At 37.4% G+C, this 27,820-nt stretch overlaps 1 protein-coding gene across 1 annotated transcript in view; it reads right to left on the reverse strand.

The window, feature by feature from the left end:
- KHDRBS2 (KH RNA binding domain containing, signal transduction associated 2) overlaps positions 1-27,820 on the reverse strand; it is a 685,450-nt gene that overhangs the window by 344,303 nt on the left and 313,327 nt on the right. Inside the window, exon 4 of the mRNA XM_060164098.1 lies at positions 25,586-25,732. Coding sequence (XP_060020081.1) covers positions 25,586-25,732 — 147 coding nt within the window. The remainder of the gene's footprint in view (positions 1-25,585; positions 25,733-27,820) is intronic.

A 27,820-nucleotide genomic window follows, 5' to 3' on the forward strand; every position in this document is an offset into this window, starting at 1 on the left:
CTCTGGTGGACCAATGTCCTGATCTCGGCTCTCCCACCTCAGAGGCACAGCCCTGACTCCTAGCTGGAACACCAAGACCCTGTCATCCACACGTTAAAAGAGAAAACGGGAAAAAAAAATATATTGTTGCTCCCAAAGTCCACCATCTCAATTTGGGATGATTCGTTGTCTATTCAGGTATTCCACAGATGCAGGGTATATCAAGTTGATTGTGGAAATTTAATCCACTGCTTCTGAGGCTGCTGGGAAAGATTTCCCTTTCTCTTTTTTGTTCGCACAGCTTTGGAAGAAGCTGGTGTTCAGCTTTGGATTTGGCCCTGCCTCTCCGTGTATGTTGCCTGAGGGCATCTGTTCCCACTCAGACAGGACAGGGTTAAAGGAGTAGCTGATTAGGGGGATCTGTCTCGTTCAGGCTGGGTGGAGGGAGGGGTACGGAATGCGGGGTGAGCCTGCGGCAGCAGAGGCCCACATGACATTGCAACAGCCTGAGGCGCCATGTGTTCTCCCTGGGAAGTTTTCCCTGATCACGGCACCCTGGCGGTGGCGGGCTGCACAGGCTCCCAGGAGGGGAGGTGTGGATAGTGACCTGTGCTTGCACACAGGCTTCTTGGTGGCTGCAGCAGCAGCCTTAGCATTTCATACCTGTCTCTGGGGTCCACACTGGTAGCCGCGGCTCACACCCATCTCTGGAGCTCCTTTAAGCAGCACTCTTAATTCCCTCTCCTTGCACACTGTGAAACAAAGAGACATTTTCTTGCCTCTTCAGCAGCTTCAGACCATTTTCCAGACACACTCCTCGCTAGCTGTGGTGCACTAGCCCCCTTCAGGTTGTGTTCACACAGCCAACCCCAGTCCTTTCCCTGGGATCCAACCTCTGAAGCCAGAGCCTCAGCTCCCAGACCCAACCCATCCTGGTGGGTGAGCAGACAAGCCTCTCGGGCTGGTGAGTGCTGGTCGGGACTGATCCTCTGTGTGGGAATCTCTCCACTCTGCCCTCCCAACCCCTGTTGCTGTGCTCTCCTCCATAGCTCCGAAGCTTACCCCTCCTCCACCCATAGTCTCTGCCCGTGAAGGGCCTTCCTAGTGTGTGGAAACCTTTCCTCCTTCACAGTTCCCTCCCACTGGTGCAGGTCCCGTCCCTATTCTTTCATCTCTGTTTTTTCCTTTTTCTTTTGCCCTACCCAGGTATGTGGGGGAGATTCTTGCCTTTTGGGAGGTCTGAGGTCTTCTGCCAGTGTCCAGTAGGTGTGCTGTAGGGGTTGCTCCACATGTAGATGTATTTCTGATGTATCTCTGGGGAGGAAGGTGGTCTCCATATCTTACTTTTCCACCATCTTGAAGCTCCCTCCTGCATGAATTCTTTATATATTTTGGATATTGACCCTTTATTGGATATATGATTTGAAAATATCTCCTCATTCATTTGGTTGTCTTTTCATTTTCTTAATGGTTTCCTTTGCTCTGCAAAAGCTTTTAGCTTGATTTCATCCCATTTGCTCATTTTTGTTTTTGTTCCTTTGTCTGAGGAGACATACCTTGAAAGACATTGCTAAAACCAACATCAAAGAACATACTGCACATGTTTCCTTCTAGGAATTTTATGGCTTTAGGTCTCATATTCAAATATTTAATCAATTTTGGGTTGATTTCTGTGTATGGTGTGAGATAGTCTTCTAGTTCCTTTTCCTTTTTTTTTCTTTTTTTTTTTTTTGCATGTAGTTGTTCAGTTTTCCCAACACCATTTATTGAAGAGACTATTCTCCATTGTATGGTCTTTGCTCCACTGTCATAAATTAATTGTCCATGTATGTGTAAGTTTATTTCTTGGTTCCCATTTCTGTTCTATTGTGGAAAACAGTATGGAGGTTCCTCAGAAAATTAAGAATAAAACTACTCTATGACACAGATATCCCACTTCTGGGTATTTATCTGAAGAATACTTAAACACTAATTCAAAAAGATATATGCAGCCCCCCTCTGCTGCATTATTTACAGTAGTCAAGTTATGGAAACAACCTATATGTCTATCAACAGATGAATAGATCAAGAAGACATGATATATATAATGGAATATTACTTAGCCATAAAAAGATGAAATCTTCCATTTGCTACAACATGGATGGACCTTAAGGGTATTGTGGTAAGTGAAAAAAGTCTGAATTAGAAAGACTAATACCATATGATTTCACTCATACATGGACTATAAAAAACAAACAAACCAAAACCCCAAATAAATGAATAAAATAAAACAAAGAAAACAAACATGTAGATACAGAGTAGTAGTGGTTAGTAGAGGAGAAGGGGCAGGGGGGAGGACAAAATGGGTAAAATGATCAACAGTATGGTGACAGATGGAAACTAAATTTTTGGTGGTGAGCACACTGTAGCGTATACAGAAGCAGATTTATAATGTATAGCTGAAACATATAATGTTGTAAATCAATGTTACCTCAGTATAAAATAAAATAAATAATGACATAGACTCAAAGTTAAAAAAAAACCTATTCATATCTGGTATTATAACTTAAAAAAATTGCAAAATGTGTTATATATTTCATTCAATATGAAATCTTATATTTATCTAGTATTTTCAAAACACTTTCATGTATATTAGGTAACTGGAGATTCACAATGGCTCAGTGAAAGGTAGGAAAGTTATTATCATTTCTGTTTTATTCTTCCAGTTTTATTGAGATATAATTGACATACAGCACTGTGTAAGTCTAAGGTGTACAACATAATTTGACTACATGCATCATGAAATGATTATCACAGTAAGTTTAGTGAAAATCCATCATCTTGCACAGGTACAACATTAAAGAAATAGAAGCAATTTTTTTTTCTTGTGATGAGACGTCTTAGGATTTACTCTCCTAACTTTCATATATAACATAGAGCAATGTTAATTATCATGTTGTACATTATATCCCTAGTACGTATTTATCTCATAACTGGAAGTTTGTACCTTTGACCGCTTTCACCCAATTTCCCCTCCCCTCACCTCCCTGTCTCTGGTAAACACAAATATAGTCTCTTTCTGTATGAGTCTTTGTTTGTTTGTTTCCTTATGAAGTATAATTGATATACAACACTATGTTAGTTCCTGTTACACATCATTTCTGTTTTAAAGGTGAGTAAATTGCAGCTTAAGTGATACCATTCAGACTCCATATATTCTTACTTTGACCAAGCCAGTGTGACTTTTCAAACAATTTTGTGGGTTTAAAAAAATACAGTAGGGTTTCCCTGGTGGCACAGTGGTTGAGAATCTGCCTGCTAATGCAGGGAACACAGGTTTGAGCCCTGGTCTGGAAGGATCCCACATGACGCGGAGCAACTAGGCCCGTGAGCCACAACTACTGAGCCTGCGCATCTGAAGCCTGTGCTCCACAACAAGAGAGGCCGCCATAGTGAGAAGCCTGCGCACCGCGATGAAGAGTGGCCCCCGCTTGCCACAACTAGAGAAAGCCCTCGCACAGAAACGAAGACACAACACAGCAAAAATAAATAAATTAATTAATAAACTCCTACCACCAACATCTTCTTTAAAAAAAAAAATGCCCACACTCTTAAGGAGAAGGCCATTTGACCACATTTTTTCATATACTGTTTTCATAAGCCTTGTAGATGTATTCATTCATTTGTGACTTTAAAGTTTGGCCTATTCCAACAAAACATTCACTAATACAAAAGATTTCAAATAGCCATATGACAATCTCACCACAGTGCTGTCTACTTCTGTTCCACTTCAACACACATTCTTATGGTTACACTCTTGACCTTGTATTACTCCATTCACTTGTTAAACATTCCATTTAAGCTCCATCATTCCTGTTTACAAGTTTTCTCCTATTCTGTCTTAGGTGTTCTTACTTCTACAGCATTGTTCTTTTCTTAAAATTTAAAACCCTATTCTAATTTCTTCTCTTTATTGTAACCCTCCTGCCTTCTGCTTTACTCCCTCCTCTGTTGAGCTTTTGACCCCATAATCTGTGATTCAAATCATGACCTTAACAATGCTTTCAATTTTCTTGGCTCTTGGCTCTACCCCAAATCCACCTAACACAAACCCAACTATGGGCCAATATAAATCTCTACCCCTTAGCATCCACACTCAGGTTTCTGTGGCAGCTGGAGGGACAGACAGAGCTGCAGAAAGATGCACTTCAACATCAATGGTGCCACAATAACCTCACCTAATGCCACCCAACAGCATCTGGTTCTTCAAATGTTTTAGGGTTTTCCTAGTATCTCCTGCTGTCCACAAGTATTTCAAGTTTTTTACATCTCCCCAGTCTTCTGACCCAACATCTCTGCCTTTACACTTAACAGGTAATACACACTGCCTCCTACTTCACAGGGAATTATTGGATGAGATCCTTAAGAATGGAAATATTGATTTGGATTAAAAATATAACAGCATACTGTTAGTAACCACATCACTTGCCAATGCTTTCAACTACCTGCATTTAAGGACTGCCTATTGAAAATCATATTTAAAGCTATCAGTAGTTTCTTTAAATATTTAATCTTAAATGTCATGAAATTTCAGTTAATGCAAATAAGAAATATTGACTTGCAAAACTTCTTGAATTTAAATTTTATGGATACATCAGACATAAGTAAATCAAATTTGGTAGCTCTTAATAAAGTCAGACAATAGATGAAATGGAAAAACACAGATTTCTTTTGGCATTAACAGGCAGTAAAATGAGCCACCACACACTGCCAAGCTGCAGAGCTCTGTAGACCAGTTCTGAAATGTGGTATGTAGTTTGTGGCAACCATCTGCTGAAATCTCTTTACTTCCTGTCATTCAGCTCACATGAAATTAAAACACCGATAGAAACAATTTCTGCAGGGAAATTGGAAAAGTCAATGGGAAAGTCAATAAGGGTTTCATAAGATTATACAGTCTATTTTCTTGACACTTCTACTATTCTTACATAAGAATAAAATGTAACAGAAAGTAGACTCTGCCAAGTGCAAACAAAAATATGAGTACAGTTATGGGTTAGGTCAAATGCAGTACAGTATAAGATTCACCACAGAAATCAAGTCTGCTTTCAATGGCAGCTCTAATAGTAGGAAAATTAAAATAAAAAAGTAAACCTTAGGGCTTCCCTGGTGGCACAGTGGTTGAGAGTCCGCCTGCCGATGCAGGGGATGCAGGTTCGTGCCCCAGTCCGGGAAGATCCCACATGCCGTGGAGCGGCTAGGCCTGTGAGCCATGACCACTGAGCCTGCGCGTCTGGAGCCTGTGCTCCGCAACAGGAGAGGCCACAACAGTGAGAGGCCCGCGTACCGCAAAAAAAAAAAAAAAAAAAAAAAAAAAAGTAAACCTTAGCTCTATAATAAAAAACTATGTGTAAATATCACGGTTAGGAACTTCTCGACTCCCCACCTCTGTGCTCACATATTCCAGCTTGGTATAGGTTTTGCCTTTTCAGTTGATCCAAGACTTAGTTCCCATTTCATTTAAAAAACACCAAACATAAGAATCCCTTGTCTCAGAAAACACTATGTCACTATCAAGATTGGTTGATAAATGTAGAGTACAGAATGGATGCTTAATTTTGTGACCCTATTATCAAGAGTTTTTCTGCACCCTGCAGGCCTCTGACTTGGATTCACGGCTCTCTGTGATGATCCCAGGGCTCAGAAGCATCCTCTTTATAGCCTCCATTAATGCATTTTTTTGTCTAAGCTGATCTCCTGGACTCTGAAACCTACTTTCCTTCTTGGATCTAGAGTTCCTATTCTTTCTCACTTAGTCTGGTTATCTTTCCTGACCATTTGTGGCCCTTAACTCTATAAACCCTGGATATCTTCCAGTCCTTCTGCCCTGGTCTCTTCAGACCTGTATCCTTCTACTGATGTTGGAACAACTAGCAAGAATTACCCATTCTAGAAAGGATTTATGGTAGCGTCACACAAAAACTATTGCAATAGCCCAGGATAATCAGCAGACACCAACTAAATTCTATATCGGGGTAAGACAAAAAAATCTGTAACTTAAAGTTATAATTTTAGTTCATTTACAACTGGACAAATGGTGCATGCATTCAAACTAATACAACTGATTCTATTAATCTGTCAATCATTATTTCATGCTGAAAATGCTAACTTAGAAGAAGAACATACTAATATATATATTGGACATATAACATTGGACAACATTCTTAGAGATGGTCTTTATAATTTTGAAAGTAGATTGTTTATTATAAGTAAAATTCAGAGTCAAAATAATGTGGTTAAACTTCCACTGAATATGTGTTTTTAAAAAGAAACAAATAAATACTTGCTAAAATATTTAAGATCTTTATAAGCCAATGTTTCCTGAAAAAAATCATCTGCACACCATGATAATTGTTATGTCGTGAAAGAATACCCTATAAAAGGAAAAGTGGGATCTTTGGAAATCGGTTGTGGTTCACTATTACAAAATGTTAAAGCATAATTATCTAAAGGATATTTAAAAGACCATAAGCATTGATCACCTTCTACTTGTTTTTGGAAAAATTACAAATTAGCATATTAAGATGGTTTTCTAATTTATATTTGTGAAGCAACATAGGGGAAAACTGCATTTAAGCAGGGAGTTTTTATAATCAAGTAACTGATTGTTAATAATCACAATTATGTGCAGTTTGAGGTTTCCCACAGCATTGCTGTGGTCATATAAAGTGGGATAATTCAGAAGCAATATACACATCGAACCTCAGACCAATAAAAACATGACTAGCTTACACTGATGTGTTTTATAAAGTAAATATAAAAGGTCAGAGCTGCAACATTTCAGCAAGAAGCAGTATGTCTCCATAAAATCACAACAACAGCAAAATTCAGCTACAGGTAAACTATTCTAAACATTTAAATAAATTTGCTGTATGAAAATGACCAATTTTCTTCCTTCTACAGAAGTTTATTTTTGATAAGGGTTATATATATTTGAGAGCAAATTTTGAGTCAAAAGGCTTGATCTTAATGAGGTAAAGAGCAGAAAAAACACATTGAGAGATTCTGGCTCAGGTCAGATGTGATCAGCAGGCTCTTACATTGTCTCTCCCTCTGCCGGGTGTGAAGCAGTTATTTGAGGACTCCAGAAAGAACCATGCATTTTGGGGGAGAACGTGAAATGACACTGAACTGGTGGGGGAGTTTTCTACTTTTTTAACCTTCCATTATACCCCAGCCTGGACTCAAGTCAGTCCATAACTTGGAAGTGGGCACTGTCACGGTTAAAGAGAAAACTGAGGGGAATTTTCCTTATGGGTTCTCAAGCAGGTGAACATTATATTAATGCTGCATCAACAGCCCTACAACAAATTTTCATTCAATGATTCTTTGGCAATTATTTACTGAGTGCATATCATGAGCCAGGCATTTCTCTTGTCTCTGGTGACGGTCAATAAATAAAACAGACAGGGATCACTGGATCTTGCATTCTAGTAAAGGAAAACAGATAATAAACAATAAACCCAATAATTAAGCAAATTATAAGGTGGTTTAGAAGGTGATGAGTACTTTATAAAAAGATAAGACAATACAGCAGGGTAAGGGGATCAGGAGAGCCAGCAGGGGAAGCAAGATGAAGTTTCAAGAAGGGTTTTGGGAAGATTCATTGGAAAAAGTAACATCTGAACACAGATTTGCAAAACGTGAGGAAGTCTATGATGCTGAAATAAGGAGAGTGGGTTTCAAAAAGATGAACAGCCTGAGCAAAGGTAAAGAGCAAAGGTTAGAGTGGCTGAGGCAGAGGGAAAAGGGAAATCACAGAGCATGAGGTCAAGAGGGTCCTGAAGGCCATAATAAATTCTTAACTTTGACTCGGCCCAAAGCAGGGGCCATTGTAGGGCTTTGAGCACAGGATTCATATTAACCTGCTGACAGTTTAAAATGGATCATTCTGGCTGCTATGTTGAAAATAGACTATGTGGAGGCCATAGGATAAATATAATAACCACAATGGCAATTTTATAGGGTTTTCTTATAAAATATTACTCTGTGATCATACACAAATATATGTGTATATGTATATACATATATACATGTGTGTATGTGTGTGTGTGTGTGTGTGTGTGTGTGTGTGTGTGTGTGTGTGTGTGTTCTTTGCCAAGAACCTACTAGGGACTCTGATCCATGGAAAACACTCCAGGAATAGTAATTTATGACTTTATTTATGATCTAAAGGCTAGCATATCTTATAGACAATCTTCAGTAAACATTATGTCTCAAAACTAAGCTTTGATAGGAATTGGGCAGGATCAGGCAGGATCTGAAGGGCAGGTCTGTTGTGTTGCCAGTCAAAGGTATAACCATATGATTTGAAAGTTTACAGTTAAGTTAAAAAAACTGGTCTATGTACTAACTGACGGAGGGCTAGTTTGGCTTACCACTGATTTACAGAAGAATTGGTAGGGATGATAAATGGCAGTGAAAAGAAATAAGGGGTCTCCTTAGGATTCCTGTCTTGGTAGAAAGAAACATGACCTCAAGTCTCAATCAGCTTGTGAGGAGGCAGTAACTGCGGGCACCTCCAAGACTATCCTCATGAAACTGCTGTTATAACACAGACAACATAACACACATGCCCCCAGTTCTGTGCACCACTGCAGTCATTCCTAATCCATGGGCTGCAGACCCCAGGAGGTCAGATTTTTTGCGGGAGGTGTCAAGCTTTTGCAAAGGTGTCTGTTTATCTACATTTGCTTGTGAAATTAGTTTTCAATTACTGTAAAATTATAACTACTACATTGGGAAGATCTAGTAAATTACCCAAAGTTAAATATGTTTACTATATGGGGGGTTATTTTTATCATCAGAAAATAAGTTATTTATGATAAATATTATAGATATATGCCAAAAATTATTGATTTTCATCTCTGTTTTATGACAAAAAATAATGTCAGTTATTTAGGCCAGGTAACTCTTAGGTTGTGACAATAAACTAAGATGCTAATTTTATGAAAATCAGATGCATAACTGTTGTTTTGGAAACAGGTATGATTAAAGAGAAAAGATTCTCAATGGTAAACATATTTGTTGATCAATCTGTTCTTATTTCTCACAAAGATAGCAGCGGACTCGATCATCAAATACCACTTGAGTTGGTTGCTACTTAATAGTGAAATAAAGCATGGCAGTAAATATGTTTGAAGGGGACACTGATGCAGTCAAATATGTGCACAAGTAGAGAATGTCCCATGTCAATCTGTTTTACCTAAGACTATGTTCTGAGCATGAGATGAGATGGTCTAAGGTGATGCTAAATTATGGCACTTAGTGTTATGTAATATGTTATGAATCTAAGAGAACACCTGAGAATACAGAAATTTCAGGATGAGATAAATACAATTGTTGTAAGGACTCACTTTCCATAAGCAAAGATACTTATATATAATGTTATCTGAAGTGTGCTGAGAATAAGTGAGATAATTTCCTAAACAAAGGGATACTTGGTCAAATAAATATTTCAAACTGGGTTAAAAAGTTAGTGAAGCTTCAGGACCCCTCAGAGCCTTTAAAATGGTAATATGGGTGTGAATCTCTAAGAAGGAAATATTGAAGGCAGCATTTTCTAAACTTAAGGGACCAAAGGGCCCTTCTAACTTTTTCTTTTCCCATAGATCACTGTGTAGAATGAATGTTTCACAGAATATTTTGCAAAATGGTGTTCTAACCCCTTCTAAATTAAGAGAGTTCCCTAATGTAGTCTGCTTGGGGCACACAGCCTGCAGAAACTTACAGCCCCCCCCATCCTCCACATTTTGATGTGAAAGCCTGTATATGAGCCCTGATAAATCCAAGTGAAAGGTTTCTTCTTGATAACCACACTTGTGATCTATAAGTTAGAATAATTTTTTAGCAATATGTTAAAAAGTAAGCCTGACAAAACTTTGTTTCCTCCAGACAGCTTTTAAGAATCTCATACTTTGCTCTATGGAATGGCCAATTTTATTTTTTTCAGTTGACTTTATGAAATGTAATGTTATCTAAAGACAGACTATGATCCAGATCCAGAAATGTACTCCTTTCCCTCTGAACACACTGCAACACAAAATGCCAAACCTCCTTGTATGGCAGTTCATTACCACATGGATCCATTTATAGAAAAAAATCAAGAGTGAACCTAAAATGTCTATTACTTAGGGTTCACTGTATCAAAATTGGTGTTATAGAGGGATAACACTGCTCTTTAGAAACCCACACATATCATATATACATATGTTTTTGTAGAAGAATTTCTTGTAAACATAAAAATTCAGTTAAACATTTTTAACCTTTCACATTGCAAGAGGCTACTTACACTACCAAACGTAAGGTAGATAGCTAGTGGGAAGCAGCTGCATAGCACAGGGAGATCAGCTCGGTGGTTTGTGACCACCTAGAGGGGTGGGATAGGGAGGGTAGGAGGGAGGGAGACGCAAGAGGGAAGAGATATGGGAACATATGTATATGTATAACTGATTCACTTTGTTATAAAGCAGAAACTAATACACCATTGTAAAGCAATTATACTCCAATAAAGATGTTAAAAAAATAAAATTTACTGAGACACTGCAGTGCATGTAGGGGTATCAGGCAGCACTGGGCTTGTAATGTATAATCTAACTCTGATTTCTGACTTCAGGGAGCTGGGTTTCCAGGGGACAGGGGACATATACATGTGCAAATAACACATCCACTGTCAACTTGCACTTCTCTCCAGCATATTAGACCTGCACTAGCATATCGATCAAATTTTAATTTCTGAAAGTAGAATGACTATTTCTAAAAGATAAAATGTTTTTCTTCCTTGAAATTAACAACCATTACTTGTTGTGATTGGATTTTTGAAATTTTTTAAAAGTAACTTCTGAGGAACAATTAGCTAATGTGATTTATAGACATTGTGTTACCTAAAAAAATAAATTAAGCAATCATTGTCTTGGTCTAGATTTCAAGTGATTTTGACATAAATAACAGATGAAGGAGCTACATAGCAGTGGCAGAAAAATGCTTCAAAAGAAAACCACTTGAGCAGATTTCTACACAGGTGTTTAGGCAAAAATAGAGTCTGTCAACAGGATAAAAAAATCTTTAGTCAAATATGTGTACATTTTGTTCTACACATGAGTAAACATCTGGATATCTAGACATATTTAGATATTTTAGTGTTTATATTGCACTATATTATAAGTAATTCAGGAATATCAATGGATAACTGCAGAGAATTTGTTAATCACAGCACTTGGCTGAGGAGTGTAATTTAAGTCTTGTTGCTCTTTGGTAAAGGGGAGTTTGATGTTGAATACCTAGAGCTGAGATGGAAAAAATATAGGGAAAATGCTGAAATCAAATGATAAGAGCTCAGAGGGTTTTTCCACACCCTTCTGTGAGGGCTTAGGGTTCACCATGTGCTAGCAGCCAGGTTCAGGTTCACAGCCCTTGAAACATCTGCCCCCAGACCAATCATGCCCTTATGCCTGTGGAACCTTGAAGGGCTTAAGAGGAGGCAAGAGGGCCCAGATTCCAGGCTGCTGCAGTGTGGCCTGGAGCCAGGCTTGGGAGGAGCACAGGAGGACATCAGGCCTCCTGCTCTTTTCCTATTTCTGAGTATTTACACTCAGATAATAAAAGTCAAGTGGGATTTGGAGAGATGTTTAGTTTTCAGGTCAACATTATTTTCTGCAGTTACCTTTGCCCCTGTAACTCCATCCTTGATGCATGTAAGTAGAGGCCACAAAGCAAGGGGTGATGGATGTTTTCCAGATTGGCTGGATGTGAGTTGTGGAAAATCTAATATCCTAATAATATCCTAAAAACAGTCACTCCAGTCACCAATACATGGAAACATTTCTTTCGTTATAATATTATACAATTATTTTTATTCCCAAAGAACCAGAAATAAGTAATAGGTACAATTTAAATTATGGATGCTCTGGACTGCAGGAAAACTTTCCTATTACAGAGAATGTTAAGGCATTTTCTTGAGAGGAAAGTAGAGAGCAATGGGGCTCCCAATATTCTGAGGGATAATGTTTAGAGAATCACTTCCAATGATGTGGAGGTTTGAGTGACTGCAATAAAGTAATCTAAAGTGTAATAGACAACACACAGTCAAGTTTCTTCACTCGTGTATATTTTTATAGTGAACTACATTTCCTGATTTTATTACTTAGATAAGAAGTTTCGGGTCAGTTGGCAACAGTCAGTAAAACTTCACATTTATGCAGCGTATACAGAATTTTACTCCTGCTGAAAGTCTTATGATTGATATTGAGGGAAAATAAATCTCTGAATAAAGTACTTTCTAAATGTAGTAAATTGATATAGCATTTGTATCCTAATTAAAATGAAATTTGGAAGTGAGAATTATGCTGAAAGGTAATGAATTACAGTTTGGTCGTAAAATTACCTCATCATAAGATAAAATATTCATTCATTTAAGAAGATAACTGTAAGAAAACCTACATTTCTATTATAATTACCTTCAGGAAGTTTGAGGCAAAATGAGCTGTGCTTTTCAATATAAATCATTTAATTTTCTAATATAGAACAAATTCAACATTTTAATGGGGTTTTAGTCATGCATTTTTATAATTCCTTTTCCCATACTAAGCATTTGATGTTTCTAGCATAAGACCCTTAAACTTGGATCCATGATGTGGATCCCCTGGACTTTTGTGTAAAATATTAAGGTGACTGTGCCTTTTTCTAGGCAGAGTATCTGGAGGTTTCATCTGTTTCTAAAGTGACCTCAAAGTGAACAGTGATCTACCTAGCAGAAGAAAATGACACCGAATCTTAAGGAGCCAAAGTCTTTATGATTTCATAGGATGTGACAGCCTAAGTTTTTTTTATGGTCTATAAATAACAAAAATTTTGGTTTTTTTCCAGCTTTATTGAGGTATATTTGACAAATAAAATTGTAAGATATACAAAGTATACAATGTGATGCTTTGATATATGTGTACATTGTGAAAGAATTCCCCCCAACTGAGTTGTTTTACATCCATCATCTCACATATTTACCTTTTTTTCCAAGTCTTAATATTGTGCTTAGCTGCATATGTGCATACTTTATAAGCATTCTAACCCTGACTTCATCTTTTTGGGAGGTGGATTTTGTGAGACCTAAGAGGCCATGAAACCACTGGAATAAGGTGAATATTCCTGGTTCAGACATTTTATTTTTTTCTTGCCTCTCCCTGTCCTGTATTTAAAAGAAACATCTCCCTAAATAGTAGCATAATCAGGTGTTTATTCATTCATATATTTATAATTTCTAAAAATGAAGCTAATTTAAGAACTAAGAACTAAGAACTAAACTAAGAACATATTTGGGAGATTTATCAAATAATTCATTTGATACATATTTATTATGGATGGCATAGCGTTATGAACTAAGGTCTATCAAAATTATGTATTTTCAATTGGAATACATTTTAAGGGAATTAGGATTTGCGCTATTTTCTTTTAAAATTTAAGAACTATCCTGTTCAGTTAAAGTCATACAAATATAGCAACACGTATGAAGTTATAATTGTAATTTTGTGCTATGTTTGAATTATTAGACTGTGGTAGGATTTCTCTCCCCTATGTTTACAAGAAATAAATAGATAAATACCTCCACTGAAATTTAAGAAAAGAAGGAAGAAAGGGAGAAAAAAGTGAAGAAAGAAATACCTTATGGTAACAGTATATCAGTGAAATATGAGGCAGAAAAAGATTAGGTTTTATTTGCAAGTGCTTTGATATTTAAGTCAATTTTCCAGGCTGTGCGCTTTGAATCAGTAATCACAGATACATGCAGAATGAGAATAAGGGGCACAGTGAGAGTACAACGGAAAGGAGATCCAAGGGGCAGAGAGAGAGGCAACACCATCTCTGAAGGAAAAACAAGCTTGGGAGGGGTCAGGAAGCCTGAGGGAGCAGAAGTGGGGGGAGGAGGGGCGGGGTTGGTAAATGAGACATGGAGGAGTGGCCAGGCACACAGAGAGGCGGGACGTTTTCATGTTCGAGGTACTTCTGGGATTCCCTGCAGTGCCCGGGACCACCCAGGATGCAGTTATTTGTGAGGTCTTATCACTGTTTTTCCTGATTAGGATTTCCACGAGAATCTGCCTCCAGCCTCTGTCTCTGACTCTCAATCTCTCTCTCCCCCACCCCCAACTGTTTACTTATTTGTAAATGGTTTTATGATCTAATCTAAATGAATCATTTCTCATAGGGTCTAAATTAAACAGAACAGCCCTCCCCATAGTGAACACTGGTTAAATCTATAACTTCGTTTACTCAGGTAAGAGGACCGTTCATGAAGCAGTGGAATGGTAATTTCAAACAGCGCTTTGTTTTTATTCCTGAGAATAACCAGTGGTATATATTCGTTATTTTGGCAGTCCCTAAGAGAAACTATAAACAAAATAGGGAAAGAGATCATTATTAAGAGAAATCTCTGCCAAACATTAGGATTTGAAGATAGACTTAAAAACTGCCGTGTAATATTAGCATTTTTACAACAGCAAATTATTAGCTTCTGGTAATTATTTATCATATTGATCTTGGTAAATACCAAATGGTAAATACCAAATGAAAATATGCAAAGGTAGTATTTCCTATGTTTTTTTTTTTGCTGTACGCGGGCCTCTCACTGTTGTGGCCTCTCCTGTTACGGAGCACAGGCTCTGGACACGCAGGCTCAGCAGCCATGGCTCACGGGCCCAGCCGCTCCACGGCATGTGGGATCTTCCCGGACCAGGGCACGAACCCGTGTCCCCTGCATCAGCAGGCGGACTCCCAACCACTGCGCCACCAGGGAAGCCCTCCTATGTTTTATTTAAATCTAGTTTATGTCACTTACCAACAGATTTGTAATCAAATACAGATGTTTAACCAGATTAAATCTTAGACATTCTATTCTGCTTTTATTATCCAAAGTGAGAAAGCCCTGGGCTGTCATGTCAGGTGGGTCTTGCTGCGCCGGGTGCTTGTGTAGCTACAGTTGGTGCTCAGTCTTGGTCTCCTCACCTATGTGATGAGCACTGCAAATCCTTCTCAGGCTTGTGAGGGCAACAAAAGGCAATGCCTATAAGCCACCCACCATATTGCCTAGCAGGTCAGAGATTCTAAACCAACACACTGTCCCTTCCCTAAAGAAAAATCTACAGGTGGAAGGTATACAAAGAGAGCAGAAATAAACCACTAGCATTCTAACTTTTCTAGTGAAAAACATATTAAAGTGAATTTTACCCTCAGAATTGGCTATTAATGGCAAATAGGAATTGTTACTGACAAATTTTTCATTTACATGAATGCTCTGAATTCCCAAATAGGTTATCATAATAATTCTGCCATTAGGGAAACACCTCCATTAGAACTCGTGCATATCAAATTGGTAACATCTATACAAAACATATGGAAACTACTGTGTATCTAGTCTTTACAGAGGTAGATGTTCATGGAATGCTATGCTTTTTCTCTGTGGAAAGTTTTATTATTTTATTTTAAATACATAATTTGTCACAAAATAAAGTACTTATCTTAGAAGTGTTGCATGATACACAAAGTTAAAATTTAAAAGCTATGGTGTCTATAAACTTACTTTGGATGCTTTTTTCCACATGCTAAGTAAAAAGTGATTTCATTAAACTAAACTAACTGTGGAAAACAGTAATTCTGGGAAGATAGTGACCTAAATGCAACTCCCTTTTTTTTCTTTACCAGCTCTAAAGTAGCAGTATATTTTGGGGGAAATAAATGCTGACATCCTCAGAAGCTTATATGTACGTCAGGCCTTGAAACCTCTGAGAGGCTTAGCTAACAGAATTGACTGGACTGGTCTTTTATTGCCTGTGGGCTGAGCGAGTACATGAAACCCAGTGTTGGATAACTCAGAATGGTCATGGTGGTGTGGATATTTGGGAAAGAGTTTGTCTTGCACGGATCTAAACTTCATCCAAGTGGAAAGCTGCCACAGACCCACTGGAGTATGTCTATTCTCCCTGGCAGGGAGGCCAAGAAGGACCAGAATGGGTGAGGCTTCAAGTCTGTGAAAGTGATGGGAGACTGGAGAACAAGATGACATTTTTTAGGTTCTCACCATGTTTTTGGTGGCCTGCTTAGTTCTGCACTTTTGGTCCATATGGGGGAGACTATTTCAGTTTCTAACACTTTGGAGCTCTAAAGTTACCCCAGAAAACTGACCTACATCAAGATGGGAAGGGAAAGGAGGAAGAAAAAGGAAAGGACATCGAGGGAAAGCAGAAAAAAGCAGTCAGAAAACCTGCCCAGTGAAATAAGGCTGCTGGAGAGGACAGAAATAAACCTGAACAGAAAAACAGAAGAACTACCTAGACAATGCAGTTATAGTACTTTCTGAAGAAATACAACAAAACAATATCTACGTGATGTCCAACTAAACAGTTCATCTGAATTTGTGGCTTAGAAGACTTTGGAGACCGTATCTCTGGAACACATGACTAAAATGATAAGAAGATAGAAACTGTTAGAAAAAGATTATTTGAAGAAAGATCCAGGAGACTTGCCAGAAGTAATAGGAGTTGTTACAAAAGAAGAAAAAAAGGAAAACATATAGAGAAAATATATAAATAATGGGGAGAGAATTGTCCTGAAAGAAAGACCTAACACTGCCAGTGGAAAGAGCTCACCAACGTCCCCGTGGGCAAATGAAGAAAGGGTGGGGCCTGCGCGGATCCTGGTGAAATCCTTCAATGCTGGGGACAGGTGCAGTAAACTTACACATGCTCAGAGAGAAAGGACAAAGCTCACCTGCAGTGCTGGGAGCAGGAGGAAGGCAGACCTGCAGCCGGAGGTACTGCGAGAAAGGAAAGCACTGCGTTGTGAGAAGCTGAACTGCTCCCTGAGCTCACTCGGCTCACTCATATTTGATGATCAACAACAATTCCGTAGCCTATCATCCAAATAGCCCATCAGAGGAAAGTACATGAAGTACAACTCCAACCAACCAACCGAACTAACCAGGTTATTACAGGGTGAGTTTTACAGCCCATCTTTCTCCAATTTCTTAACATCTTCCACCCCACCTGCCAAGACCATCCACAAAGTTCCAGGAGCACCAGACCCTGCGGGGTGGAGATAGTGGCAGGAGCTGAATGAGCAGCTCACAGCTCCTTCACCACCGCTACGCCCCAAGCCATAAATTCAGGGATGAGGGGAGCTTTGAACTGGATTTAAACTTGAAATCATAAATTGGAACTGACTGGACTTAAAACCTACATTGTGTAAATTAAGACTCTTCTTAAAGGAGAATGAGCATAAAGCTAAGTGATTTGCTCAAACTGTTGGTAATGAATAAGGGAGAAGGACAGTGGTTATAAAAAAATAAAACCAATTCCAGTGTACTATACTGAGCACAGACTATCTAGTAAGCCATTTGTAATTGTATTTTAAGGAATTGTATATGCATCCTTACATACACTACGTAGAGAGATTGGGTAGAATAGGCAGAGAAAGGGACAAAAGCAAGAATTAGAGATGAAATAGAAGATACATTTCTTGGGGGAATGAGGACTCTTCCAAGTTCCTTGGATATCTAAGTTGAATACTGTCTTGAGGAATCAAACATTTTCCATTGTAGCTTGCTGAAAGAAGCTTCAGAACAGCAAAATGAGATCAGTTAATCAAGGAAGGGCAATTCAAAATAAGCTTACATTGTATCTTGTGGAGCTGCAAGATAAGCTCTTTAAAAAGTAAGACCTAATTGCAAAAACAGAAGTTGAAGGCACATTTCAGGAATACATAATTTTGCAAAAATAATCAGTTTTAAAATATAGTATTCTCTATAAGTTTTTCTTGTTGCGTGAAAATATATGTTTTCAATATGAAATAGTGGGTCATCAACACTGTCAAGAAGCTAATCAAAACACTCTCTTTCTCTGCCCCCCACCACCTTCTCTCTTTTCACTTTCTGTCTCAATGAATAACTCACCATTGTCTGTATGGCAGTAGTCTTTGTCAACAGTTGATTTTTCTTGACTCTAGAAATAACACTTTCTGTTTGATCAGTGTTGCCTGATCTACCATCACTATTGTCCATACTGTCCTCATTCTCCAATCTGGTCTTCCATTTCCAACTCTCTCTGCAATATTTCTCCATAATATTTATCTTTTAAGTCTTGAAAACAGTTTTCTCATTCTTAAATTCTACAAGGGCAGTGGCTGATGTAATACAAATTGCTAGAATTGTGCTTGGCATACATTTGATGCTCAGAAATATTCCTTGAATTTAAACAAACTGTTTGCCTTGTACCATTTATGTTACTTATTTAAACAAACCTTTCATCTTTCATTAATTAGCGCCATTTATTTTACTTATTTGAATGATTTACTCAGTTAAAATTTATATATTTTGTTTAACAGATTCTGATTATTGAGCTGCTTTTCTGCCTTGTTCCCTTCCTTTGGACCAAATTCTTCAGTAATCATGAGACATTTTGTCCATCTATAAAAGTATTTTCAGGGTCAGTGTTGGCATTTGTTTATTATGTACCTATGCATTTGGCAGGATTAGCATTCAGTAAAGTTTTGAATATAATATACATTCTACTGATCCTCTAAGACTTTCCTTAACACTAAAATCCTATAAAATTAAGAGGTGAGATTCTCCCCTTGGAGATCAAACCTGTATTCTTAGGAGCTACAATCTGTAACAACACAGATAACTTTTTAGGAATGCTGCTAAGCCTTCATGTTAATGACTACATATGGGATTGCAAAAGCAGTTCTTTTGATTATAACATCAGTTAGTGTGGAAGAAGTAACTCATCAAAATGAAATCAAGGTGCTAGTAGAGATGGGAGAATGATGCTCAGCATCTAAAAAGCAATCAAGGCTCATGGAGAGTAGCCTTAGAGAATTCAGAACAGTGGCATCAAATGAGACCAGAGATAATTAATGATAAATTGTTTCTTAAATAGAAAGCAGATGATCACATCCTGACCCTAGATTCATAAAGTGAACTTTTGATTATCTGTACTGGAGAGGAGTAAGACAACACTTGTATTAGGGTTTGTAGAAAAATCACACTCACAGAATCCACTGCTTCTTTCTTCTGTCTTTCAGGTTATGTCAATCAATTAGCAATGGTAAAGTGGCCTTGGGTGTCAATAATAATAATAATGTCATATTATTATTAATTATATAATTATTATTATTAGTTCTATTCTAAGAACTAGTAATAATTTTAATTCTTTTAAAGTCATTGGCCTATATTATCTACTACAACTTATCAGATAAGAATACTCAATATTAGATGATTATAAAATTCTGCAAGTATAATCAGAATATGATCATAGTGCTATAGCAATACAGGAAACATTTCTGTGCAAGTAATAATTACACGGATGCATGGCTTGTGCTTAGTGCTCTTAGCTACCACACTATTAGACTATAGTTAATTATGGGAAAGAAAAGATAATTCACTGGTTTTGAAGATAGAAATCCGAGGAAACTCTTGACAACATTTTAACAACCACCACAACAATGAAGGAATGACATCCAGGTTCTGTTTCCCCCTCTGCATTGGATGTTATTGTTTTACTCTGTACCTGATCACTCTCTGGCCTGCCAGATGTTGTTGCCTTACATTGTGAACGCCTGCCATCCCCAGACAAAATGTATCTGCCATGCCCCAACTTGTGGTCTTTTTAAAAAAAATTTTTTTTTAATATTTATTTATTTATTTTTGGCTGCGTTGGCTCTTCACTGCTGCGTGCGGGCTTTCTCTAGCTGCCACGAGTGGGGGCTACTTTTCATAGCAGTGCACGGGCTTCTCACTGTGGAGGCTTCTCTCGTTTCAGAGCATGGGCTCTAGGCGCACGGGCTCAGTAGTTGTGGCACGCGTAACTTGTGGTCTTGACACTTATCAATATTGCTTTTGCTGGCTGGTGGGTTTTTATTTAATACATTGTTTTCCTTATATTCTTTTCACCTGCATAAAAGCCTCCGACCAAATTTTCACTTTTTAATCAAATCATAGCATGAATTTCTATACATTTATATTACATCTATTTCTAGACATTATGTTTATAATCTTCTAAAACGTTATAAATTTTTTTTTCAGTGCATGAATGTCTAGATCTTCTTCCATCTCCAAGACTGAAAATACCCTGCTTTTCTTTTTTATTTTCTTTATATCTACTTACTTTCCTGTATAATTACAGTTAGCAGCCTGTGTCATTTTCCCATTTCAAAGCTAGGATTACAGTCTTTGAACAGTCTTTGAAGAACAGAAAGCAAGAATGTCCTCTATTTGCTTTTACCATAAGGGGGAAAAGAGTTTTACTTTTCCTCTGTAGTCACACTCTTGGTAGGTTTCCTATATAGGTTTCTAATATTTCAAACTTGAAATTATATAATATGCCCTAATTGGCCCATTTCAAGAATCACATCTTTGTCCAAGATATTTATCGAATCTGATGCAGGAGAGAAATAACCTGGAATGAACCATTATTTTCTGTGCTGAATTGACTTAAAGTCATGTACGTGAGACTGATAGGACTAACAAAGGACACAGACACTGACACACACACACACACAGATATAAAACTACATAAGTATAAAAGTTATATGTGTGTGTGTGTGTGTGTGTGTGTGTGTGTGTGTGTGAGTATTCACGGCACTTTTGGTGTTACTATAATTGACATAAAAATGCTTCAAACAGCATGCTTTCCTTTCTGGCATTTAGGAGGAACTAAACATGGGAGGTTGGGACTGTTCCTCTGGATTTGCTAGTTTTCTATAGGACAGTGTTTTTGCTGAGATCTGATACACGCACACACACACACACACACACACACATCTTTTCTTTAAATGGTACAGACCTTTAGTGACGATCATCAGAGACAACTCAGGCAGGACAAATACTATTTTTCCCGTTCAATAGACTCTGATAATCCCACAGTGCTGGGTCACATGCCCCCCTGGGAAAGTCTGAGGCCATCCGTGACAGAGTTGGTAGAAATGAGTGCTGTGATCTCTTAATTCTGTCAGTAACTAACTCTTAAGGAGGTAACAAAGTAATCTATTTGTTATTGTGACCTAAATCTAATTTCTTGTTTGTGTGGAAACTCCTCTTTTCATCTTTTTTTACTAAAGGATGTATAAATTCACATTCAATGGGCAGAATTTTGCTGAAGGCTTCATAAGTCCTGATTATGAGATAGTGTATTTTGTTTTAATCATGATTTAATCATTCAGCATTAGTAAAACTTACTAATTCAACTTAATTGCTGGTGAGAGTCAGCCAATTTAGGAAAATTAAATATAGCCATTATTTTAAGGTAATCTGCTGACTAGGGTTGGAAAAAAGGAAGCTATATTTGGGGATACCAGGGAGTCCCATTCACAAACTATGATGTATTAATAAATGTCGCCCCTAACATTGTGCAAGGCACAGTCTGCACAGCCTTCTGTGGCAGTCCTAGTGCTTGAACTATAAAAAAAAGACGTGTTACAAAATATAATAATGACAATGCTTGTTTACCTTTACAGCTTATAAAGGGAAGAGAAGGGCATTCACATTATTAATTTAGAGTTTTATAGCCCTTTTGTTGTTATTTGTCAAATAATTTATTTGACACTCCTAATCAGTATTTGCAAGACAAATTAGCTAATATAAGGAAAACTTTAATATAGCACCTTCTTAAAGCATTAAAGATTTAAAATTAGCAGCATTCACCAACAACCCCATTACTGGGTGTATACCCTGAGAAAACCATAATTCAAAAAGAGACATGCACCACAATGTTCATTGCTTCTCTATTTACAATACCCAGGACATGGAAGCAACCTAAGTATCCATCGACAGGTGAATGGATAAAGAAGATGTGGCACATATATACAATGGAATATTACTCAGCCATAAAAAGAAATGAAATTGAGACATTTGTAGTGAGGTGGAAGGACCCAGAGTCTGTCATACAGAGTAAAGTAAGTCAGAAAGAGTAAAACAAATACCGTATGCTAACACATATACATGGAATCTAAAAGAAGAAAAAAGGTTCTGAAGAACCTAAGAGCAGGACAGGAATAAAGATGCAGACGTAGAGAATGGACTTGAGGACACAGGGAGGGGGAAGGGTAAGCTGGGACGAAGTGAGAGAGTGGCATGGACATATATACACTACCAAATGTAAAATAGATAGCTAGTGGGAAGCAGCCACATAGCACAGGGAGATCAGCTTGGTGCTTTGTGACCACCTAGAGGGGTGGGATAGGGAGGGTGGGAGGGAGACACAAGAAAGAGGAGATATGGGGATATATGTATATGTATAGCTGATCCACTTTGTTATAAAGCAGAAACTAACACACAATTGTAAAGCAATTATACTCCAATAAAGATGTTTAAATTAAATTAAATTAAATTAAATTAGCAGGGTTCAAGTTATTGATATTTTATTGACCTGCCACTCTCCTTGTTTTGATAGGACTGAATGGAAACCACCAAGCTGGAAATTTTTCCCATGGCAATAATCATTCATTTGTCTTAACATATCACTTAAAGTACTAAAACTGTATTGTTTTCCAACATCTGACATCATTCAGACGTTTCATGAGGAGTTGTACGTTCTACAGTCGGGAGTCTTAGACGATCACAGCCCGTTGTAGGAGAAGTTGGGTAGATGGTGGATAGCATAGAGGAAGATGAAAGTTCTAACCATGGAAAGACGCTTCATTGTGTAGAGGAATTAGATGTCAGTGGACCTCCGTACTACTTGACATTAGCTTTCTATGTTGTTCTAGTTTGCCTCTTACTGGGTGTAATTCTTCACCTGTAATGTTTATAAATATTAATATCCTGATATGTGAGTATTTCTATGGACTTTAATATAAATGTCAAAATAAACCTGAATTACCAAGTGATTTCATATAAAAGAAAAAGAACTGACAGTTAATTTTTGCCCCTTGTGGTTCTGGTGATGAATGAAGCTGCCATCCTTTGCTTGGTGCTGAGGCCAGCAAAGCAAATGGGAAAAATTTACCAAGTAGAACGGCTTTCATTGACTGTAAAATTTACTAATTCAACAATGAGAGTTATCAGAGTATTTATTTTTTAAAAGCTTATTCATTCATAGAAAAAAATATTTATTAAGTGCTTCCTATGTGCTTGGCTATGTTCAAGGTGGGAGAATAAAGCAGTGAAATGATACAATAATCCATGTCCTCATGACACATATTTTACAGGAAAACCAACAATAAATAAGTAAAAAATATATATATATATATATAGTACATATGAAGCTGTTAAGAGCTATGAGGAAAATAAATAAGTGAAGAGGGTCAGGGCATGATGGGACAGTGAATCACAGTGTTAAATCGGGTGTCTGGTGGTATCGTGGACAAAATATAATAGGGCTGTACAAATATAAGGAGGTTACTTTAGACTGTGTAGTGAGGGAAGAATTTCCTGCAATGCTACCATGTGAGTTGAGACCTGAATGACAAGGAGATGGCTGTGTCAATATTTTTGAGAAGAATCTTCAAAGGCCCTTAGTGAAGAGGGAGCCTGGGGTGTTTGATGCACAGTGAGGAGCTGTTGGACGGACAGAGATAAAACCGAGAGGCAGCAGGAACAGGTCACACTGGCCAAAGGAAGGTTTTCCATTTTCCATCTCCATCTATATCTGTTTAGGGAGAGCATCTTGATTGTAGGGTACTATTCCCCAGACCACACGCAGATGAGGTTTTAATGCCCTGCATCATCCCCAGACACTCCCTCAGTCAGTCTATCAAACAAATACTTATTGTGCCAGGTATGACTCTAAATGATGGGAATATGAGAGACACTGCCAGCCCTACCCTCATAGAGCATATATTTCAGTGGAGAAGATATAAATGAAATGATTACAAGTATCAAGGGGTCTAAGAAGTAAGCAAGATGTATTACTGGTATTTATAATAAAATAGGGTTAACCTAGCATACAGCCTAGGTCTAAAATCTATGTAGTAATGAGATAATATTTCATTTTATGTATTTCACCTCAAAAAGTCATTCCAAGATTTTATCTACTATAATAATAAGATAGATTTAAAACACCAATTTACTTATATATAATATATATAATAAAAAATATATATAGTGCTTTATAATTTTCTATGTCCTTTCATATGCATTACCCCATTTAATATTCACAATACTTATGACAGATGTCAGTCTATTATTATTACCTTCTTTTTAAAGATGAATAAGCTAAAGTTCTGAGAATTTAACTGACTTGTCTACAGTCACAAAATGAGTTAGTAATGTAGGCAGTCCTAGCCTTTTTCTAGATCACCTAGATCACCAGAGGTCTGGTCTGAGCTAAATATAGTAAAACTGTTTACCCAACAGAACCAGGCATTTAGTTCAGAAGTAAAAGGAAGAGAGAACATAGCATTCTCATTCTTAAGAAACATGGAATCTATTTAGGGAAGTGTTCAGATAAGTACCAGATAATAAATTGTGCAGAAATTCTGTGTGCATATAAAGTTATGGAATAATCAGAGTGGTATGGGATTATTCTATAACCTTGTCTTGACAGGAATTTTAAAACTGAGCATATAAATAGATTATGTGGTTAGATTTTGACGCTTTTCCATTATGAAATTCTCTGTTTTTTCCCCCATTATCAAAATCACTGCCAATCAATGAATCTTACCTACCATTTCCTCTGAGTTTATTGCTTAGTTTAGAAATCTACAGTGTTTCTTCATTGCACAGATTAATCTTAGCTATTCTCTCTCTCTCTGTCCACTGAAGACTCCTGCCAGGGCAATACAGAAAACTTAACTCAGCATTCTCTTCTAATTATCTTATTCCCAGCTCCAAGCCTAATGCCAAGATTTTTATTCAAACAACCTCTTCCTGGAATGCTAAATTGTCGACCTTTAGGAAAGCTTCATTCATTTAACCTTCCTCTATTTCTTAGAAAATCAGTAGAGAATTCTATTCAGTATGCAACCCTGAATTTGCTCCCTTACTATATGAACATTCTCTGTTTCCTTCATATAGTGCAATAAGTTTATTTTTCCAATTTTTGTGTAATGTCAACAAATGTCTAGTTTTATTAGTATTGATTATTTTACATTATGTTTTATAATGAGCCAGCACCTGACATACTATTGCATAAGACACATTTGATATTTTCAAACACTATTGTTGTCTTGTTACACATATTATGTTTAATCTTTTTCCCCTTCCACTCTACCTGAAGATATTCTCTACTAATTAAAAATTATGAACAATACATGTCAACTACTAAGTAATTAAGACACAAGAGAAAAGTATACAACTTCAGTTACGTATTTGTGTTTATGTGTTAACTGTCTTATTCTTCATGGCTACAAATGGGTGTGTGGCATGCAGTGTACTGAAGACAAATGCTGCTTCCAAACCACCATTATGTGGCACCAGGTCCTGTGCTAAGTGTTTTTGTATTCTTTTTAATTTTAATCTTCATGTCAACTCTACAGATAATTAGTCTGCAATATGTTTCTTTTCTAAAAAGTCAGTGAAAATCAAAGGCACATTTTTTAATAGAAACTGATGAGAAACATCTTTGTAAAAATGAAAAGCACTTACGGGAACCAGAAATTTTTTAATCTCTTCCAATGCATGACTCATACGTGAATAAGCTTCCCCAGGTGGAGCAAACACTTCAATTAATACATGAAGTTCATCACTCAAGTGTGCATATTTGGCTTCCCCACTCTTCCTTAGTTCTTCTTCCTGTGAAAAAGGTTATTTTTAGAAATACAAATCCACTCATTTTGCATTGATTTAACATTTACTGAGAAGATGACAGAGGGCATAATCTAAGCAAATTTTCCCTTAGTAGAAACTCTTTGAGAAATAAAAATCTGGTACAAGCCATTTTTGAGTGTTTGAATGATTCTTTAAAAAAAAATCTGGCATTTGTTTTTCTCTTTCTGACTTACTTCACTCTGTATGACAGACTCTGGGTCCATCCACCTCACTACAAATAACTCAATTTTGTTACTTTTTACGGCTGAGTAATATTCCATTGTAACAAATACCATATGCTAACACATATATATGGAATCTAAAAAAAAAAAAAGGTTCTGATGAACGTAGGGGCAGGACAGGAATAAAGACACAGACGCAGAGAATGGACTTGAGGACACAGGTAGGGGGCAGTGTAAGCTGGGACGAAATGAGAGAGTAGCATTGACATATATACACTACCAAACGTAAAATAGATAGCTAGTGGGAAGCAACTGCATAGCACAGGGAGATCAGCTCAGTGCTTTGTGACCACCTAGAGGTGGGGATATGGGGATATAAGTATATGTATAGCTGATTCACTTTGTTATAAAGCAGAAACTAACACACCATTGTAAAGCAATTATACTCCAATAAAGATGTTAAAAAAAATCTGGCATGATTATCATCTACACCACATTTTAATCAGCTAAATAAAAATGCTAAATCCCTGAAAAGAAGTGACAGAAATGCCATTAACTCCTCAGTGGACTCCACTGGAAGGAAAGGATTGTTTTTGTGCCTGACAAGTAATCGTTTGCAGATAATAAAACCAAGATGACCATTGCTCTTTAAGAGAACCAGGATTTTCTAGATACTTTTTGAGAAGTGGTGAAAATGTTACTCATTCTCCATGAAAGTGAGCAAAACCGAGACTTCTCTCTCAGCCTCATGCCTGCAGGTGTAGGTCATCATTTGGCTCCTACTCACCACTTCGCTATCTTGGCCGCCTCACTTTGGTCAGTATAGAGGAGTATATTAAAGGGATGGCTGTTAAGCATTATGTTGGCCTTGATTCTGCGTGAGCTACATACCCTCAGATATTTTGTTAGTACTGCACCCAAGTCATTACTGGGGCCTGATTAATTCAGTTCAGATGCTGAGCAGATCAGCGTCTGATCCAGGTACTTTGCTCACGTGTGTTAGGTGTTTTACAGACACCTCCAATCTCACAATAACCTTGCACAGTATTCACATAATTCACATTAGGAAATTGAGTTTAAAAGACTTTAAGTAACCTCAAGTTGGGATTCAAACCCAGCTCATTTTGCAACCAGATTTGCATTTGGATTTCAAGGAAGCAAAATTTAGTTAAAAATTAACATAAATAATATTAATTATATTTTACCTTTCTTGAATCTCCTCCCCCCAAACTAGCAATTGTTTCACTAAATTTCAAAGGATAAAAATTTTTAAAGTAATTTTTAGTTTTATGTGTGGATGAAATTGGAAGTGTAACATGAATACACCTAAACTGGATAAACAAAAGCAAATTTGCTATCTATTTCATATGAGGTAACTGTATTACACATGTTAAAGTGTTTATCTGATTAGAAATGCCCATCATTTCAACACATGGAGGATCCATAACAGAGATGGAAAGGCCTGCTTGTTTTCCTGTGCCTCCCACACCTACTCAAATCTCTCACAGCAATACTTGTCAGCCCGGGAATACACTCTTACTTTCCTAGGCATACATTCTCTATCTAACTAGAGTTTTTACTTTTATTAAAAAGGTTTCTCTTAATGTCCAGTTCTGACACTTCTCAATACTTCCTCAGCTGGTTTTCTGCTGGTTATTATGGGCTACTTACTAGCCAAATTTAATAAGGTCTGCCACTGGAGGTGTGGCATTGAGATCAGAATTATAACACTTGACTTCAGACTCTCAAAATAAGCCAGATGAGATATCTTTGCAGTAGAACCAATAGGCTGTTGTTCATGAAAAATGCAGCTTTCTATTTAAAAACACATTTTCCTTTTTCCCAACATCCACCCTCCCCCAATCAAACTTTATATAGCGTATGAGGAAAC

This window comes from Lagenorhynchus albirostris, chromosome 10 (assembly GCF_949774975.1).
Source record: "Lagenorhynchus albirostris chromosome 10, mLagAlb1.1, whole genome shotgun sequence".
Taxonomy (NCBI): domain Eukaryota; kingdom Metazoa; phylum Chordata; class Mammalia; order Artiodactyla; family Delphinidae; genus Lagenorhynchus; species Lagenorhynchus albirostris.